Source organism: Pelmatolapia mariae, linkage group LG1 (assembly GCF_036321145.2).
Source record: "Pelmatolapia mariae isolate MD_Pm_ZW linkage group LG1, Pm_UMD_F_2, whole genome shotgun sequence".
Taxonomy (NCBI): domain Eukaryota; kingdom Metazoa; phylum Chordata; class Actinopteri; order Cichliformes; family Cichlidae; genus Pelmatolapia; species Pelmatolapia mariae.
This window is the reverse complement of record NC_086227.1, coordinates 20,288,938-20,306,862: the sequence shown is the minus strand read 5'-3', so window position 1 is coordinate 20,306,862 and position 17,925 is coordinate 20,288,938. Positions and strand designations below refer to the sequence as shown.

The window sequence follows — 17,925 nt, the reverse complement described above, 5'->3', positions numbered from 1 at the left end:
CCTTATCATTTTGAGATATTTTGTTCATATTTATCTCTTGATTAAAAACATTCACAAGCTGTTGGCTGGCACGCTATACCTGAGTGAGAATATTATTCCCATCTTGAACAGTTAGGTAATGTAGCAAAATCATCTAATTGAAGAAGAAAAGAAGGTAAATGACAGTAAGAATTACCTAGGTTCATATCAAAGGTTGTAATTTCAAGTTGTCTTTTGTTTTAGGCAATAACCTAATTGTCTATATGTCCATGATCTTAACAAAAAATAAACAATAAGATAAAAAATATATATATATGTATATATATATATAAATTACCACAACCAAACTGCTTCACACACTTAAAGAAACACTTAAGACCAAATAGCTTTTGATTCAGATGAAGCCACAGCTGCATGCTGGCTTCGATATGATACATCATTATTTTTTTTAAACATGTTCAAACCTTTGTGGTGTAGTTTTTGTTTTGTTTTGTTCTTTCCCTCCCTCAGATCAGACCAGCCCTCTGGGCATCCTCCTGTATTACTGTTTCTGCACTGGCCTCTTCGGTTAAAAGGTCTCAGTTGGCACTGACTGGCTCTTGTGTGTCATTTTCACTGCTATAGTCTGATTTGGGCTCGTCCTCAAAATCTTCGTACATGTCCATTTCATCCTCGCCATTGACCGGCTCGCTGTTGTTCACCATGCCAGTGGGCTCTAGCTTCATGTTGTAGGTGCTCTGAATGACGGGAATGGATGGCTCAGGACTCGCTGAGGCACTTGAGCACTCCGATGTCATCTGAGGTGAGGGTGTGGTGGTCGCCATGGTGATGGCCCCAGGGTAGACCATGCTGGCGCTTGTGGTGATGGGAATCTGCGGTGGCTGCCTATATGTATAAGAAACACATACATTTATATTAAATGCAATCAGTTTTCACGACGCACTTGATTAAAAATTGATCAGCATAATCGGAAAAAGGGCACATGGAAAAAGCGCTCAGTGCTGCTCATAGTGCGACTGCTGCTTAGGTTGGTGGCTACATGTCTCTAAAGTGCGTGATTTTTTTTTTACAGCACTTAAACTGAGATGGCTGGATTACGGGTTTCCCACAGCAGTCTGCTGTAAGCCAGCAGCTCTGTGAAAATGATTTGGGAAAAAGAGAGGTTCTCCTGACAACTCCCGTTTTGAGCCGCTCAGAAACACTACCCAGTTTATTGGTGACATAAAACCAATACGTTGCTCCTGCTGCTCTTTGCTGCTTTTGCGCTGGATAATTGATACTCCAGCCACTGAATCTTATGACTGACATGGGAACACCTGGAGAAGGACTCTCCTGATAACCACAAACAGTAAATTAAAGTGTTAAGCCTTAGACTGCTGCTGTCCACGCTTACGTAAATATACACGTAGAGCTTATATATGTAACAATGTCTGTATTTGGTGCTCCATCAGGAGATTACTATTGTCTTAAATTATTAGTAACCCTCTGAATTAAGCTGCTGAGTTAGCAACAGTGGTTAACTCAGCGTTCACTTTTGCAAACACTGCTTTGCATTGCATGCATATGTTTTCTGCATTTTCTTGTGTATTATGTATGGCAAGGTTGGGCTAATCACAACTGTGTACTTACCCCACAGTAAAGAACTGCCTCATCTCTTGTCGCCGTGAACGCATCATCTGTTTGTACTCTCCGATGCGGAGTTTTTTTCCGTCAATAATGCAGGTCCTCTTAGGCCGTGGTTTGTACTTGTAGTTTGGGTACTTCTCTAGATGAAGCTTACTTAGACGAGCCTGCTCTTCATAGTAGGGCTGTTTGTCCTGGTTAGACATGGACTTCCACCGGGAACCTACACAGCACAGTACATTCAGATTTTCAGTAACCAGAAAAACAGTTTGTGATAGTAGGAAACTGCAGGAATCCATTGCTCTTAAACATAACCACTAATTGAACAAAATAAGCAGAGAGGTGGTGACCTTGCACTTATATAAAATAACCAATAATGCGATGTGAAATTCATAATCCTTTACTTTTTACTACATTGCATCAAGATTTAATTTAAAACAGAGTTACCCTTAATAAGGGTGGACGTTTTCTAGAAAAATCGCATGCATAGATTTACTGTCTGCTGCACAACAATCTCTTGATAGCTCTGCATGTGCACATTATCTGCAACCAGAGGCAGGCTTTTTCCTTACTGTCAAACAGTAAGGAACAACAAGCTGGAGTAGTAAATACTGCAGCTCGGTGAAGTGCCCTACACTGGCATGGATGACAGCACTTTTAACAGCTCTGATGTATGGACTCCAGTGTTGAGGGGACAAGACCCATTTAGTCTCTGTCATTTTTCATGACAAACACTTATGGTAGTGATGGGCTATAAATCCATCTGTATGCTGAGGCGAACTGATGCACAGTGGTCTACGAGATAACGTGCATACTCTCTTTTTTAGACGCCAGATACTTTCTAAGATATATGCTTTTCCGAGTGCAATAAACCCATGAGAATGAGCAAAACTGAAAAAAAGCCCGGTAAGTCAGTGTTGGAGAAACACCATTAGTAATTGAAAAACTCAGATTGACTACAGTGCTCTTGAGCATGTCAAAAGCTATGAAACAAGCTGTGGTTCTAGCAAAACTATAAAACTAAACCAAAACTAAACTATAAATGGTGCATCATTATCAGTTTTGCATAAAGCAAAGAAATCAAGTGCTCACAAGCACAACCGTTCCACAGCTGTATGTTTTTTAAATAGTCTTACCCAGAATCTTGCTTATGTTGGAATTGTGCATGTCGGGGAAAGCCTGGAGGATCTTGCGCCGCTCATCCTTGGCCCACACCATGAATGCATTCATTGGCCTTTTAATGTGGGGCTCGTTGTTGTTTCTTCCCCGAGCTTCCCTGAAGACTCGTGCCTCGGTAGGTCCAGCGCCTCCTGTTGGCCAACAATAATAGGGTTGGGGTTTATCTGCAGAGCCATTGACTTCCTTGGACCCTGGAATAGCCAGAGCAGGAACAAGAAGAGAGAGCATGGCGAGACATTAAGTGACGAGCCATGTTTAAACTCTCCTTCATCTGCTATCTCCATCATGAAAATTATTTCAGATGAGTGCAGAGATGCAAACCCTCTGTTCAACAGAGTCTACAGGGTTGAATATGGCGTTTAAGGTGGACCTGATCTCTTTAAATCAGGTCTATCCAAAAACAGTACCGAGAGGAACAAGGAGAAGCCCTTTGACTTCAAGAATAATTCAGTTCTCTGTCCACAAGTCCAGCTTTTCTACTTGTGCACATATATTTCAGACTCACAGCCAACATAAATATAAGATTTGAGCCTGACTTTAAAAAAAAAAAAAGCGAGGAAACACAAACTCTTGCAAATCTTTATAAAAGCTAAACTGCATTTTACATATATATGCACAAAAAACCCCTTCGGTTTACACTTCTTTCTCCCCTTGTTTCTCACTTTCTTCCTCTTTCCTTCAAGCACACACGCAAACAAACAAACCAAGCACACATTAGCTGGGAGAGAGTGTGCCGATTCTGCAAAGTGCTGTTTCTCAATCAGGGCATTCACAATCAGCATAAGAGAGTTTCTCTCAGTATTAAACTGTACATCAGACTGATAATGATTTCTGTTTGCATGCGCATTTGCTTCCTTTTATATGTAAGATGTGAAAGAATTAAATAAAAGCAGTATGAATATTTAAACAAACAAAAATATGTTGATAAACAAGGCTTGAAAAATAAGACAAAAAAAGCCTTCCATATGCTACGATACATCTTTAATGATCTCAAATCTGGAAAAGAAAGCTTGGGATGACTCATGCATATTTCATCATCCACATGTGAAGCCTTCTCATTAGACCATTCCACTAGCAGCCTTGGCACACGTTACCTGGGGTCTGATTTCTATTATTATTTCAGTTGATAAACAAAATCAAACTCTTAATGAGTAATGGAGGGCTGTGCAGAGACATTAATTCCAAATCCACAGAAGCCTCGCCCTGCTCTAATCACTGAAGGTATTACTGCAGCATTTTCAGCCTCAAGAGTTGAAGTGTCTTCGCTTCAAAAGAACATGTCCTGTTTTCAGAATTATTATATGAGACAAGTCTTTTAAAAAAGGCAACATACTTGCAGTACAATAGAGATGAAGGTGTGCTGGAACTTTGTTTTTGTTTACAGAGTAAGAATTCTTGAGGTCTAACCTACCTAGTAGAAAAGACTGTTTCTCACAGTGCAAAAGCAGATGAATTGACTTTTCAGCAGTTCATGTTTAACAGCCAAAGAGCCACATTTATGATCCCTTCCTTTACCTGGAAAGCCAATAAAAAGGTGTATTTACATATGAGTCAAACTCATATAATTGCAGGTGTTTGCTGGTCTCTCTATTTGTCTTAAGTAGACAGACTAAACATTACATATGCAGAAAAAGGTAATAAATGCATAGTTATCTATAACTTTAGATTCATTTTCAGTTGCCAAAATGTCCTTTTAACCATATATAAATGCATTTCCTCATCATTGCTATCAAGACGCCTGTGTTGTTTTAATTTCACAGTCTTGTAAAATATGCACCAAATTAGAGATTTTTGTTACTTTTCAAAATACGTTCTCTACCTCTGCAAGCACCGCGTTTTACTTTGTTTGCTGAGCTCCCTCAAATGCTGTTGGCCCGAAAGCCATCATGAATTCAAAAATAATACACTACCTTTGCTGCCACCGAACCCCACAGTACGTTAATTTCATTTAGCATGCACTCACTGTACAGGATGAATTGATTTCACTTTGTTTGGTTTTGACAACCATGTTTATTGTGCAATGAAATGTGGTGTGGCGGAGGGCTGACAGTATCCATCAACGCGGGGCAATCTGCTGACTGCCGGGGCCAGATGAAGGTATTCATTAGCTCAGGAGCGCAGCGCTCACTCAGACACGACAGCCAGTGTCTGCGCCCTGGGATCGCTTGCCGTAATTTACGATGCCTGCCGTGCCATTACTCTATCACTGACACTGATTCAGCAATTTATATACTGGTGCGCATGTATATGGGCAGAGGTGATCTTCTTATGTAGCGGTGGGGGGGGGGACAAAACAACTGCCTGCCATCACCTAGTGCCACATCCATAGTTAGCCAGGAAACCAGCCACGTGACTAGGTTCATTGGAGGGAATCCAGATGAGGCATGGTCTTTTGCTGCACATGACTGCACGCAGAAAAGCATCGCTTTCTGCTCTGTCAGATGCTGCAGAAAATTGCAGACTTGAACAACAGGAGTGATGCACCTCGTAAGTTGTTCCGAGGCACACGCTGTGTGGCTTGGATATGTAAAATACTGAAAGTGATGAAAGCTGCCTCGGAGAAACGAACAGCCTAACTTTGTGAAAGACCTTTAACCTGAAATAGCAGCGAGGTCTGTGATCTGTCTGAAAGCACCTTGAAGTACAGAACTGCTTCCTTATTCAACCCCTGTAATATATATGACTTAATCGGGGACATCCTTTATATTCACACAGCAAATTGCTTGCAACTATAACATGCAATTTACTGCCAGGTTGTTTACGTATTTTTGCAGAAAATCGCAACGCTGCTCTGACATTTTGCAAATGAGCAATAACTATTGTTTTCCAGGAGGGGCAGGACATTTAGGAATCAGTTAGTTAGGTGTGTGATTGTGTAAATAAACACAGATGTTTAGCGGTGACAGGGCCAGGCCCCCTGGGTGGTAGCTGGGGAGGGAGCGAAACAGAGGGAGTGCTGCTTAATAGAATTTATTGTGATTCATGAGGCCCGCAGCTCAAGTGTGACAGAGCGATATGAGAATCCCCTTTTAATTTGTCTCTCCTGGAAACACTGCAGATGAGCAGCATGAATTACAGTGTGAAAGAATGATTGTGTGTGTGTGTGTCTGTGTGTGTGTGTGCACATGGTGGAATAAAGAACGAAAAGGGAAAGTGAATAACGAGGAAGAAGGAAACAAAAAAAGAAAGGGGGCGAAATGGAGAGAGAATGTAGTGAGGCCCCACAGCCTGTCACACCTGTGAGCTGCAGGCTCAGACTCGACCATATAGCAAGCCAGAGGGTAGCGCTGCCCCAGCTGCCCCCTCTCCTCCTCCTTACTCATCTTTGTTCTATGGGCAGACACATAATGTCACCCAGGAATCCGCTCAAAAAGGATGAGCCTCAGTGAGCAGGCAACAATCACGCAAACCTGCCAAGCCCTCCCTGTTGGGATCAAATCTAACACCTCTGAGTGAAGGCATTTACTACTGACAATAGAGCCTCTCCCTCAGAGCAGGATCAGGCGAGATTAATGTGTGTGGACGGACAGGATGCGGCGCTCAGTGGCACTGGTCCAGTCTGAGTTCGTGGCATGCTAATTAAACCGGTGAAAATCACAAGTGATGTAAACCACATTAAAACATCTCAACTGTCTTATTTTTAGTACCCAGTTGGGATCGTTTGGGTTTCCATACCCTCTGTGTGTGTGTGTGTGTGTGTGTGTGTGTGTGTGTGTGTGTGTGTGTGTGTGTGTGTGTGTGTGTGTGTGTGTGTGTGTGTGATAGTGTGTGAATGCATGCACACACGTGGGAACTTGGGAACAAACAGGCAGCTTGTTTCAACATGCCACAGCTTTTACTTTTGCCTGCAGAGCCAGCTCTCTTATGCATTTAGTTTAATCTTTCACAACTTCTCGGCCTCTGACACTCACAGAGAAATACACACGTTTGTTCGTTTGCTCTAAATTTCAATTTGCCAGCTTCAAAACAGAACTTTCTTATTGGTTGTTTTGACCTGTGCACCTACTGTTTTTGTGACTTGGCACGTTATTATGTCAAAGGCTTCTCATCTAAGCTTTCTTCCAGAAAACCTCCCCGGCAATAAAAGCCAGAGCTTGATTCCCACAGACTCACAGCAGAAGAAAAACAAACATCTTCAAACAATCAGCCCATATAACACTTCACAACAGCTCTGAGCTACCGATGTAAAGAAACTCATTGTCAGTGAGCTGTAGCAAAAGTGCAAGACTACTGTTTTTCTCATCCTATTCCATGAGGACACTTCTCAGCTGAAGCTTCTCTTTTGTTCTTCACTCTTTGCTTGATATTATCTCATTGGGCTTTTAGATTAATTCTGTTTCCTGCCTCCACACATCTCTCAACAACTCCTTTGTTCTTTGTAGACCCTGAGTGATGGGGGCGTTTTAGACAAACACACAACCTCAGCTATATGGCAGCTCCATACTGCCATATGTGAATGAACGAAGGGCCTCAGGGCTCAGGCTTTTGTGGTATTTGGTAAAGACCTAATGAATTTGCCAAGGGATCATGTGTGTGGCTTGTGACTTTGTTAAATGATGAAAATCCTATCTATTCCTATTTCTTAACCATTCCCATACACACACACACACACACACCTACACACACACACACACTTTTGGTTGTTCGGAGTTGGGTTTCTGCCTGCTTTGCAAATATTAGCTTAAAGAACCTAAAGCTTTCTGTGAACTGCCGCGATAACAGAAGTCACTGTGCCTGCTCAATGCGGTTACTCTGTTCTGGATGGAAAGCTGCTACACACCAACGGGCTTTCACACCCTATGTATGGGTGAGGTGGTGCACCCAGTAATTTTCCCTTTCAGGAAACACCAAAAGTATGTGCAGTGTGTTCTGATCTATTCGGGGGAGGGGGCTAAAATGTTTCCAAATTCATTTACCTCCTATTTTTATACTGAAGTTGTTCCAAAACTAGTTACTGATGCTACATTTTTTGGATAAAACTGCCTTTTTGTCATAGAAATAAAAATGTATTTTATAACATTTGTGGTTTTTTATGGTAATTTTTTAGAAGAAGTTTCAATTCAGCACATCTTATTCACATTGAAAAAAAATACTTGGCACCTGGATGACCTTTGACCTTACATAATCTAGAAGGCTAATGTTTTCTATGCTTTCATATTTATGCTATTAAACAGAACATAAATATTCTCGTGCACTGTATATTTCTTTATGTTATGGTGTGCCAGGGAGCCGAGCTTTCTTTGGTTCAAGGAAGAGAAAATCCTCACAAGATTTCAGATGTAAGCATGTTCTCAGAAGAGTAAATACTTTGTGGTTCACATCTCAAAATCCTGCTTCACATCATTCATCTCCGTGCCTTCCTGTTGGTAAAGCCTAAAGACACAGACCGATATATATATATGTATGTGTGTATATATGTGTGTATGTGGTGTAATAGAAGAAATGCTAACTGTGTTTTGAGTTATGTTCATTGCCCTGTCTCCCAGCCACCCCCCACCTCGGGAAGAGGACCTCTTCTCTCCTCTAACCTTTGCTTGCTCCTAATCCATAGCCCACTGGGAAAACTGATGTGCGGTGTCTGGTGCTAGCCTTTCCCTTGGCCCTAAACAGGACTTAAAAGGACAGAACTTCCCTGGTGCGCACTCTGTTTCAGTCCTGACTCCACAGTAGCCACAGAGGGAGGGTTCCCACTGGGAGAATGAGCACTCAAAACACATCTGTCCAAGGAGTCAGACGGGTGGGATGGGATCTTCTGCTGTGGCTTACATGGGAAACATGTAAATGAATCCACTAAATGCACCTCTAATTCTCATCTTCAGAATTGGGTGTGATGTGAAACTAAATATGCTTTAAAAAAAGGCCTTTGCTTTGAAGTTGGTAAACAAATATTTTTATAGCAAGATTTTAAAAAAAAAGTCTATGTGAACCAACTGAGCAAGACCATTTAGTTCTAAAACTGAACTGAAACGTGCCTAAAATTTCATTGGAAAACGCTGATGTGTTACATTGTCCTGAGAAATATCTATCCCTCTGCCCCGAGACTTTCTGAGGCATCAAAGATGAGTCAGAACCATTTTATTTTCTGCTCTGGCTCTGAAGTCCCATGGAAACTGCCACAAATATTTATGTCAGACAAATATTAGTTGCACTAAGGAACTCCTTGCTCCTGTGTAGCAGCCAGCTCCACAAAAGCAGATGACGATTTGTCACACTGGTGTAATCAGAATTTACACACATGCGCCCAGGACCTCAGACAAGCAACAACAGCAACAGGAGTCAAGCTTGGAAAAAAGCCAGCTTTGTCCTCAGGCACCCTTGTTCTTCACTCACCTACCTGTGAAAACCTCAGAGCAACGGCTCATTTCAAACGGCATTCACAACTTCTCTCTTGCACACAGCTGTCCCAACCGCTCTGCATGCAGTACTGAGCAGCATGGGGTAGTAGGCCTTTATTACACATCAAAACTCCCTTTTCTTTTAAAAGGTAGACTCAGTTTTGAGTGTGTAGACAATCCACCCATTGCTCTTAATATTTTCCCCCCAGGTAGTTTAGAAAGTTAAGTAAAATGTTACAAATTATGCCGATGTAAGGACTGAATTTAACAGCATGTAATAATAATTAAAGGGGAAAGGCAGACAAACAATGAAATAAAACAAAACAAAATAAGAGACCCAATAATGGCCTTACCATCTAGATCTTCTGGCCTGGTGAGGTCAATAACTCTGTGGCCAAGCTTTCCCTCCTCACCCAGCTTGCCAAGATGGTGCCCGATGCTGTCAAAGTGTGCTCTTTCCTACAGAGATATACAAAGAGTCAGGTAAACAAACCAGCACATATACACCTTTTTACAGTGACAAAACAGCTAAAAAAAATAACAAACTCCATCACAAATCTCAAAATTTGAAAAGAAAAAAAAAAGTGTCTTTGATAAATGCAGTTTGTTTTGAAAAGCTGCTCTTTTGACATGAGCTAGATGCAGCTTTTTCCTCATCTCTCTATTCTGTAGCTGTTATAATGGATGACAGGAGGCAGCGAGACAGTGAGGGCCAGGGGTGCTCTAAATAGATTTACAGAAGGATACTTTGTGATCCCGAGCACACAATGGGGCCGTGGCCCTCTTTGCAGTGCTCAGATTTTCCTCTGTAATCTTCTCCTTACATCCTGCCTTCCAGTCTACAGCGCCCAGAGCTCAGCGCCCATCATTTATTCAGAGTTCATGCTTTGGAGAACACACCGTGTTTTCCCGTTTGTCATGTTTCTTTGTGCTCAGATTAAACTTGGCATCATGTTGTACTTGTCGCACAATGAAACCCTGTCATTCAGCGCTCCGTGACAATATTAAATGTCATGTCCATGTGCATTTACAGAATAAAATAACAGCTTTCGGGGGGTCTCTGAATAGTTGCTGCACATTACACTTAATGTATTATGCAAGGGGAGAGTGCCGACTGCTGCTGGCTCCATTGTTGAATGACCTACTTCCTCAGTGAATACACAGGGCATTAGCAAAGGGCTGTCTTCCTCTCTAAAGACTCAACTAGGAGATGGACACTTTGACTCTGCATGATACAAATAATCTCCCCCCCTCCCAGGTTTGCCTGGATGACACTAAAAGCAGGCATGTTGCCACCATTCAGAAAAAAGCATTTGTTTTACTCCCAGGGTGCACGTTCAATCTCTGCCAAAGATGCACTGTCTGCGCTGACCTCTGCCTCTTTTCTTTCTAAACAGGCCTATCACATGCAGTCTGAGCAGACACTCAGGTAGAGTCCCCACACAATACTAACAGCTCCCCTGCCTCATACAACGACACCAACAAACACATTAATCTTTGAGCCCCTCCTCTGTGAGGCATTCCACTGTTTTGTTTTTGTTGGTTTCTTTTCACGTTTTCTCCTCACAGGGAAGTTTTTTTTTCCCCAGGTGATAAAAAATTAAGAAGCTCTAACAACTGTGCCCGCAAACATTTAGTTTATACCTGTAGCCAGCTAGCTGACTTATTCGAACTTATTTGTTTTTATTATGATAAATGAAATCATGCTGGTGAAAAAAGTCAAAATGTATTACAGTGACAGAGGCAACAAAAAAAAAAGAAATCTCTTTAAAATGTTTTCTTTTTTAAAAAAAATTCTCCTTTTGTGCATTTTTTTTTGTTGGGGGTTAAAAATTCTGACAAGATGAAGAATGAAGATAGTTCAAGTCCATTTGAGGCCTTTCACAGTATTTTGATTTTCCTCATGCTTTTATTTATTCAAGAACTATTCCTCAAAAGAAAGGACCACGCGAGAGACAGAAAGAGCACTGCAATTTACCATCATACTTGAAGGAGCAGTCATTATTTATGGCCAGCTGAGTGATTCTGATATACAATTAACCACTACCTGCTTATGGCCTGTGATTAGAGGCTGTCTATCTGACGGCCCTTTGCTTACTTAAGTGTTTTCTAATTATGACATATGTGGTGGTCCCTGCTGGGCATGAGGACACTTTGTAAAGCGAAGATGGAGTATGGTGCCTCTCTCTGTGTCACATTCTGTGTAAAGCAACACACGCACGAGCAAGCACGCGCGCACACACGCACAGACGCGCATTCATCACCCAGCCACATTATTGCTCTTAATGAAAGAAGCTAGCAGCCTGATGACAAAGTGACTGAAGTGCGATTAGCTGGATGGGCGATGGTGCTGCTTCAGATGCTACTTGGACAGTCTGCTCGGAAGACGCGGCATTCATGGGGTAGTGTGTGTGTCTGTAATAAAGTAGTCATCTCGTCCCTCTTCTGCGCTTCGTTGCTCCCTCTTGATCAATCAAGTCCTTTTATAAACTCATGATCATTAAGCATCATGTTGGGCTGAGAAGGAAAGAGAACAGGGGCCATCCGTCAATGAATTTCATTAATGACTAGCTCAGCATTGAACTTCTTTCTCCACCGCACAAAGTCATATGATTAGTGAGCATCAGCATACCAGACAGCCTGGGACAAGACTGAATGAAGCTCTTGTCTTTGAGGTAGCTTTACTTAATTTGACCCAAGGAAAAAAAAAGGAAAAAAAGAAAAGGGGAGGTTGTGGTTAGTGGAAAAACATCTACATATACTTTATACAACCTCTTTTACATGCTGTAATGTAATGATCTAATTGCAGCATTCCCCTCCTGTGTGCTATGCTAATTAATATCAGACTATCTGTGCAATATGGTACCACAAATTTTCATAAAATTTTATATACTGAGCTTAATATACTTATTGGTTATAATTTCCGTAATTTATATCGGTGAATTAGAAATAGACTGGAAATTAGGGCTGTAAATTATCCGCAAAGCATCACGGTTTTGTTTTAAGGTTGGAAAAGATTCAGTGAACTAATGCTTCTTTACTGCACACGCATCAAGTGCTGTGATAAATTAATGGCAGTTTTATTATTTTATAGTGTCATTAAATTTTTACTGATCACTCTGACACAGAGAAGTAGCAAAGGACATGCAGTATCTGGGGAAGCTAGCCATACTGCCGGAGAAAGAGAGGGAGAGACTTTGAAAGAGGGAGCCAATTAGTATATGGCCAATATTTAAAAAAACCAAAAAAAAAATAACCCAAACACATATATATATGTATATATGGCTTTAAAAGTAGCAAAAACCAAACATAAATGCTACAAGGCCAGCTGAGGAAAATGTATTGAAACAATGCAAAATAAGAACAAATTGAGGCTGGTGTGAATAGACAAAGATAAAGAGAAAGGAAACAAAAGATATAACAGTACACATCATTTCCCTCCCACTCTGACCACGACCGCTGGCAAGCAACTCGTCCCTCCCTTAAATGACTTCAGCATGCAGCTCTCCTCCCCACAACTAAAATTATAGCAGTGCACTCAGAGCTGTAGTGGAGAACTGCCACCCACAATAATCTCATCTGCCCTGCCTGTGCAGTCTTTTGTCTTTAAAGTTTGGTAACACATGTATCTGTTCAGTTGCACATGGCTGGCTTTTGAGGCAACTCACAGGGAGACTGTGAGTCACAGAGGAAGAGGAGAAAACAAAGGGGGTAGATAGCAAAGTTTGTGTAACGTCTTGGGCGAGGGAGCCCAAAAGGGCCCTTGTCAGTGTTGTAAGGAAAGCTTTAATCTGGCTGGCCGCAGAACATGTGCCGGAGGCCTGCTGCTCTACCCACAGGGTGTATTCTGGGCAGAGGCGGGTGGCGGACGGCCCTGTGCATTGTGCCTACTCCGCCCTATATTTAGGCAACGCATTGCCAATCCTGACACTCCTTCACTCTCTCCTTTGTAAATAGCTTTAGGCAAAAAGGCAAAGGCAAATCCAGATGGATCGGGATTGTTCAAATACACATGAAAGAAAAGTACAGCGAAAACTAACTGTGGTGCAGTTTTTGGAAGTCAGCTCGGTTTGGAGGATCGGGTTTGGCTGTGAAATGAAAACTGAATCTTCTACATAAATAAAATAAATAAGTAAGTGAAACTTTACATTTCTCACGCCACAGTTAAATGAAACATTTAAGTCCCATTATGAATTCTGAGAGCAGTTACGACTGTACTTGGTGAGAACCATTAAACTAAATCTCACCACACTGGAAAGTGTATGATTGTATATGATTAAGATCTCATGATTCAAGCTTTTACAGTGACAGGACTCCCGCTTATATTTGATAATGTGCTGAACTGGCTCCAGTTATATCACACACCTGGTATGTGGCAAGCTGCAGGCAGTAGTCCTGACCACAATGCAGGGCTTTGTGTATCAAGTGTCAGTCACCACTGTGGTCTTTAGTCCTTGAGTGAAGACTCTGAGGGTCTCAGACTAAAGCCCTCAACAATCTGTCCCAGTCCTGATGCAGACAAAGACTGCACTTTAACATGGCTGCAGCTTCTCACAGCTCAGCACCTCATCTGTTTTGTATTTGTATTGTAACCAGTTGTAAGGTTATTTATAAGTCTGCAGCTTTCCAGTAGTTTTTGCTAGTTTTGAACCATTTAAATGTTAAGTACATCCAGCCATGCGGTAAACCCACAGTGCCTTTCATGCAGGCTGTTGCTCTCTTTTTACCCATAGATGTCCCTTTGCTAAGGCTAATGCAGGCAGCAGCAGAATCAACAGTAGCAGCCACAAAAGCTTGGCATCTGTTCCATAGTAGTCATATTCAACATCACACAGAGCGGAGATGGCCGGCTATTCCAGTCCTATTTGTACTGCCAGGGCATCAACCCATTTGTTTTAAAAGGCCTTTAATTAAATTAAATTAAACCACTTAAACATCTTGTAAGCTAACCTCTTTTGTGCTTTCTGTGAGTTTAGTTTTTTCGTGAAAAAAAGCATTTTCATTATTCAAGATCATTTTTGCTGCAGTGAAAACAAGACAAACCCACACAGTGTGACCCTTCAGTGCTAGTTTGAAATGTGAATTTAGTTGAAACAGTTTATTTACTTCTACATGTCTACTATGAACATTTTCTGATCATGTTATTACATTACACATGGGGTTGGAAGGAAAATGTCGCAATACTGTGTCATTCTCAATTCAGCCCGCGTGTGCTGAAACATAAATTGTGTATCAATCTGAGTGCTGCGAAACATTTCTAACACGGTGTTCAGTTCCTATTTTCTTTGCCGCACCGCTGAGGTAATTTGTGGTGACAACATGTACTTTTACGAATTTCCAATTCTCGATGAACCAGAAATGTTCGATGTTAAGTTGGGCTTAAATCTCCAGCCTTATCAAACCTGTTCAGGTTACCAACAGCAGGATATTACAAACTGCGGCTCTACCAAAACGCCTTTCACATCCAGACAAAACATCAAGACTTGTTGGACACTCTGGCCATCATGGTCCTACTGCAACAATACCATAGACTATAAATGGTCCTTTGTAGCCTATTCTTTTCCTCATCCTTTGTTGAATGTGCCTTGTGGTGACTACAGCATCACAGGTCTTAGCCACCAGGGCCAGCAGCATTTCTAATCAACTGTAGCCAGCCAGAAATGCACTATGTTAGATGACAACTGTAGAAAATAATGGAGCTACCATCGCCAAATGACCCTACCAAGATGGACTCTTGATGTCTTTCTGGGGAAGAGGCAGGAGAGCAAAAGACTTGACCTGGGACAGGAGCCCGCAGACACACACACCATGCACAGGCGCATTTTATCCCGAGTCATACATTATTTTTTATTCTTTTGACTGAGCTGAACAATTGGACAAAGCATTAATGTAAGCAATCTTCACAATAGCACTTGCTGGCTACAGCCAGTGTCTGGGAGCGGAGCATAATCTAATTTGGATGGGCAAACCCTTGTATGCCAAGGATTTACATTGCAGCCAAAATGCCTTGGTTTGCAATTTCCAAGACAGCAGTCGAAAAGGAGCAGAAAATTGCTTCCAGGGCTGCAAACCAGACAAGATTATATTCAAAGTCTTTGTGAGGGCTTTGCCTGAATAGAGTCCTGGCATCACACGCGCGCACACACGCACACACACACACACACACACACACACACACACACACACACGGGGGAACAGTATAACCACTATAACCAATAGGTTAGGAGTCTGGATTTTGTTGGAGCACCAGTGTAAGCTCATTTGAATATTTACAGGCTGAGCTTTGGGAAACGGGAAATGGACAATTGTAGTCATCAATACTGAGGAGAGGAGAGTTGTGGGGCAGAAAGGGCAGTTCAATAGGTTAATGCACTGACCTTTCCCCTTTTGATTCCGGTTAGGGACATGTCAGCAGAGGAATATATTTTATCTGACACCTCCAGAACATCACATACTACAGTTTATTGGAACTCAAGCAAAAGAGGTTGATGCTCCTTTTTTAGAGATTTTTTTATGCACGACTTATGAAAAAAACTGCAGATTTGGTCACATGATCAAACAGTATGTAGTACACTGCTTGTGTGTGTGTGCACATAATAGATTAAATGTATAAAATGACTTTTGTCGCATAGTCATGAATGACTAAGGCTGAAAATTCAATTAATACTCTTTCTTCGTAATAGGAATTCCTCTGCTCATTAACAGGCAGTTTGCAGTTTCCAGACAATTACACTATTGATTGTACACTTGGCCAGTTTTTAAATGTATTGAATTCCACTTAGATTTTTTTGTCTTCATTTAATGTGGCTAATTACATAAAAATGAAAACTCTTTTATCACTTCTTTATGTAGATGTACGACTCTGTGCAGTATATGTCACAATGGGGCAATACAAGCCTACTATTGAAAACTTTTTTGAAATATTTAGCTTTCTACATCTCTCATGTGTTAATTCAGCTTGAAAATTTGATATGAATGATTTGAAATGATTGCTCTGTCCTGCTGAGTCAGTGGAAATGTATTAGCAGATGGTACCTCAGGTCAAAAATGCATGTATGCAACATCTGAGTAAAAACATATACACGCAGATGCTTCTTATGGTTCATATGACCCTGAAAAACAGCATGTCCAGTTGAAGCTATGGTGCATTATAGGGGGGGAAAATTCAAATGGTTACAAATGGATTTGGTTGTAGTGTATATGACTGCAGGCATACTGGTGCATTCTAGGTAAAAGCTTCCACTGTGTAAGGAAGAGATGGTAAATAATGGAACAAAGTAATTGCCCTCTGCAGACAATAATACCTATAGATAAATATTTTAAAAAGGCAAATTGCAGAAGGGTTGTAAAAGGTTTTATTGTACTGATGGGATATAGTAAAAACAGACAAATAAAAAGACAAGCAGGAAAATCCGCTCCTGTAAAACATGAATATTTTACATGTCCTCAGGTTAAAGCCTTGTATACCGTAGAACAGAGTCTGATCTACACAGTGTTCTCCTAGGTCAATGGCCAGGAAGGGAGAGGGAGAAAGAGAGAGCTAGAGTCATGGTGATAAAGGTTTGGGAGGAATGCATTGTACTGCTCAGATACACTTTGTATGAAAAGATGAATTGATCCATCTCTAAGCAGCACTTAGACCCACTCCTCTGCCCGGTCATTACAGTGGGATAAATCAATATTTAATATCCCCCTCTAACAGCCACACTGAATGATCTTAACCTCTCCTTAATCCCATTTATGTTACCTTTCCAGAATCTTCTTCATGTAAGCTCTCACTTTGATAAACTTCCAAACAAGAGACCGGGAGGGGGGCTATTAAAGACCACGCCATATTTATGTCAGGTGAGGCGCTTTCTTAAAATATTAATATTCTGAAACTGACCAAAGTGAAAGCTTTTATCTCGGCTATTCGAACCATTCTAGTCTGCTGGCTTGTTGTATCAGCAAAAGACCCGCTCGGCTTCTCTCTCATTTCACTGCTGAATTACAACTGACTGTTCTTTATTACAGCCAAAGGATGAAGATGATGGGGCAATTCTTTTAGCTGACTTGATAAAGCCTGCATCTAATTTTACACCATCCTAATAGGACCAGTGTCACTGAAACTAAGAGGTGACAATATCTCACTATGATTTGCGCAGGCTGCAGACTCAAGCGTGTCCTCAGTTAAGGTGCCGTTTAACAGGACGGATATGTCACAAAAAGAGGTGGGTATCATAGTTTTTTCAAAGGCATGCATGGGTCTAAATAGCCTCAATACTCTGATCCAACTGTTCTAAATAGTACTTTATTGCCTTTCATACATTCTAGTATTGAATACTATACATTCACTTTGTTACTGCCATAAAAAAGTAAGTGCTGAAAAATACAGACAAAAGGTGTTTTGGTGAGGAATGAGTCATTATTTCAAGCAAAAAGAAAGGGTCTCTACAATCTCAGATTATTGCTCTAAAACTGGCTGATCACAGGCTGAGTGCAAAGTTGAAAGAAAAAAAAAAACCTTAAACCGACTAAAAAGAAAGTAAAAACATTTTATGCTCTACATACTACACGGACAGTGTAGCTGTAGGTGTGTGCAGTCTGTTGATTAAGCCATTGTTCTGCTCTTTTCTTGTCATGCCAGAATTAACTGCTTGGCTGACCACAGGTTCACCTCAGTTGTGACGCAGGGAGGCGGCTCCTGTGACTGAGGATGACTAAAGGGTACTTCCACACTCGTGCTTGAAGCTTGATGTGTCACACTGTAACTAAAATAATAAAATAAAAGCTCACAAATCCTTTGTGGAAGGTGGCACACCTGTTTGTC

The 17,925-nt window shown here is 41.3% G+C and overlaps 1 protein-coding gene across 3 annotated transcripts in view; it reads right to left on the bottom strand.

Moving 5' to 3' along the window:
- Window positions 1-320: 320 nt before the first annotated feature.
- sox6 (SRY-box transcription factor 6) overlaps window positions 321-17,925 on the bottom strand; it is a 124,066-nt gene continuing 106,461 nt past the window's right edge. For 2 of the 3 annotated variants that reach the window (XM_063494612.1, XM_063494687.1), the window contains exons 14-17: window positions 9,470-9,575; window positions 2,739-2,912; window positions 1,609-1,825; window positions 321-864 (exon numbers count right to left, since the gene is read on the bottom strand). In XM_063494612.1, the coding sequence (XP_063350682.1) occupies window positions 558-864; window positions 1,609-1,825; window positions 2,739-2,912; window positions 9,470-9,575 (804 nt within the window). In that variant the 3' untranslated portion in view covers window positions 321-557. Of the gene's footprint in view, window positions 865-1,608; window positions 1,826-2,738; window positions 2,973-9,469; window positions 9,576-17,925 lie in introns of all 3 variants that reach the window. The other variant, XM_063494528.1, reaches the window with a different exon arrangement.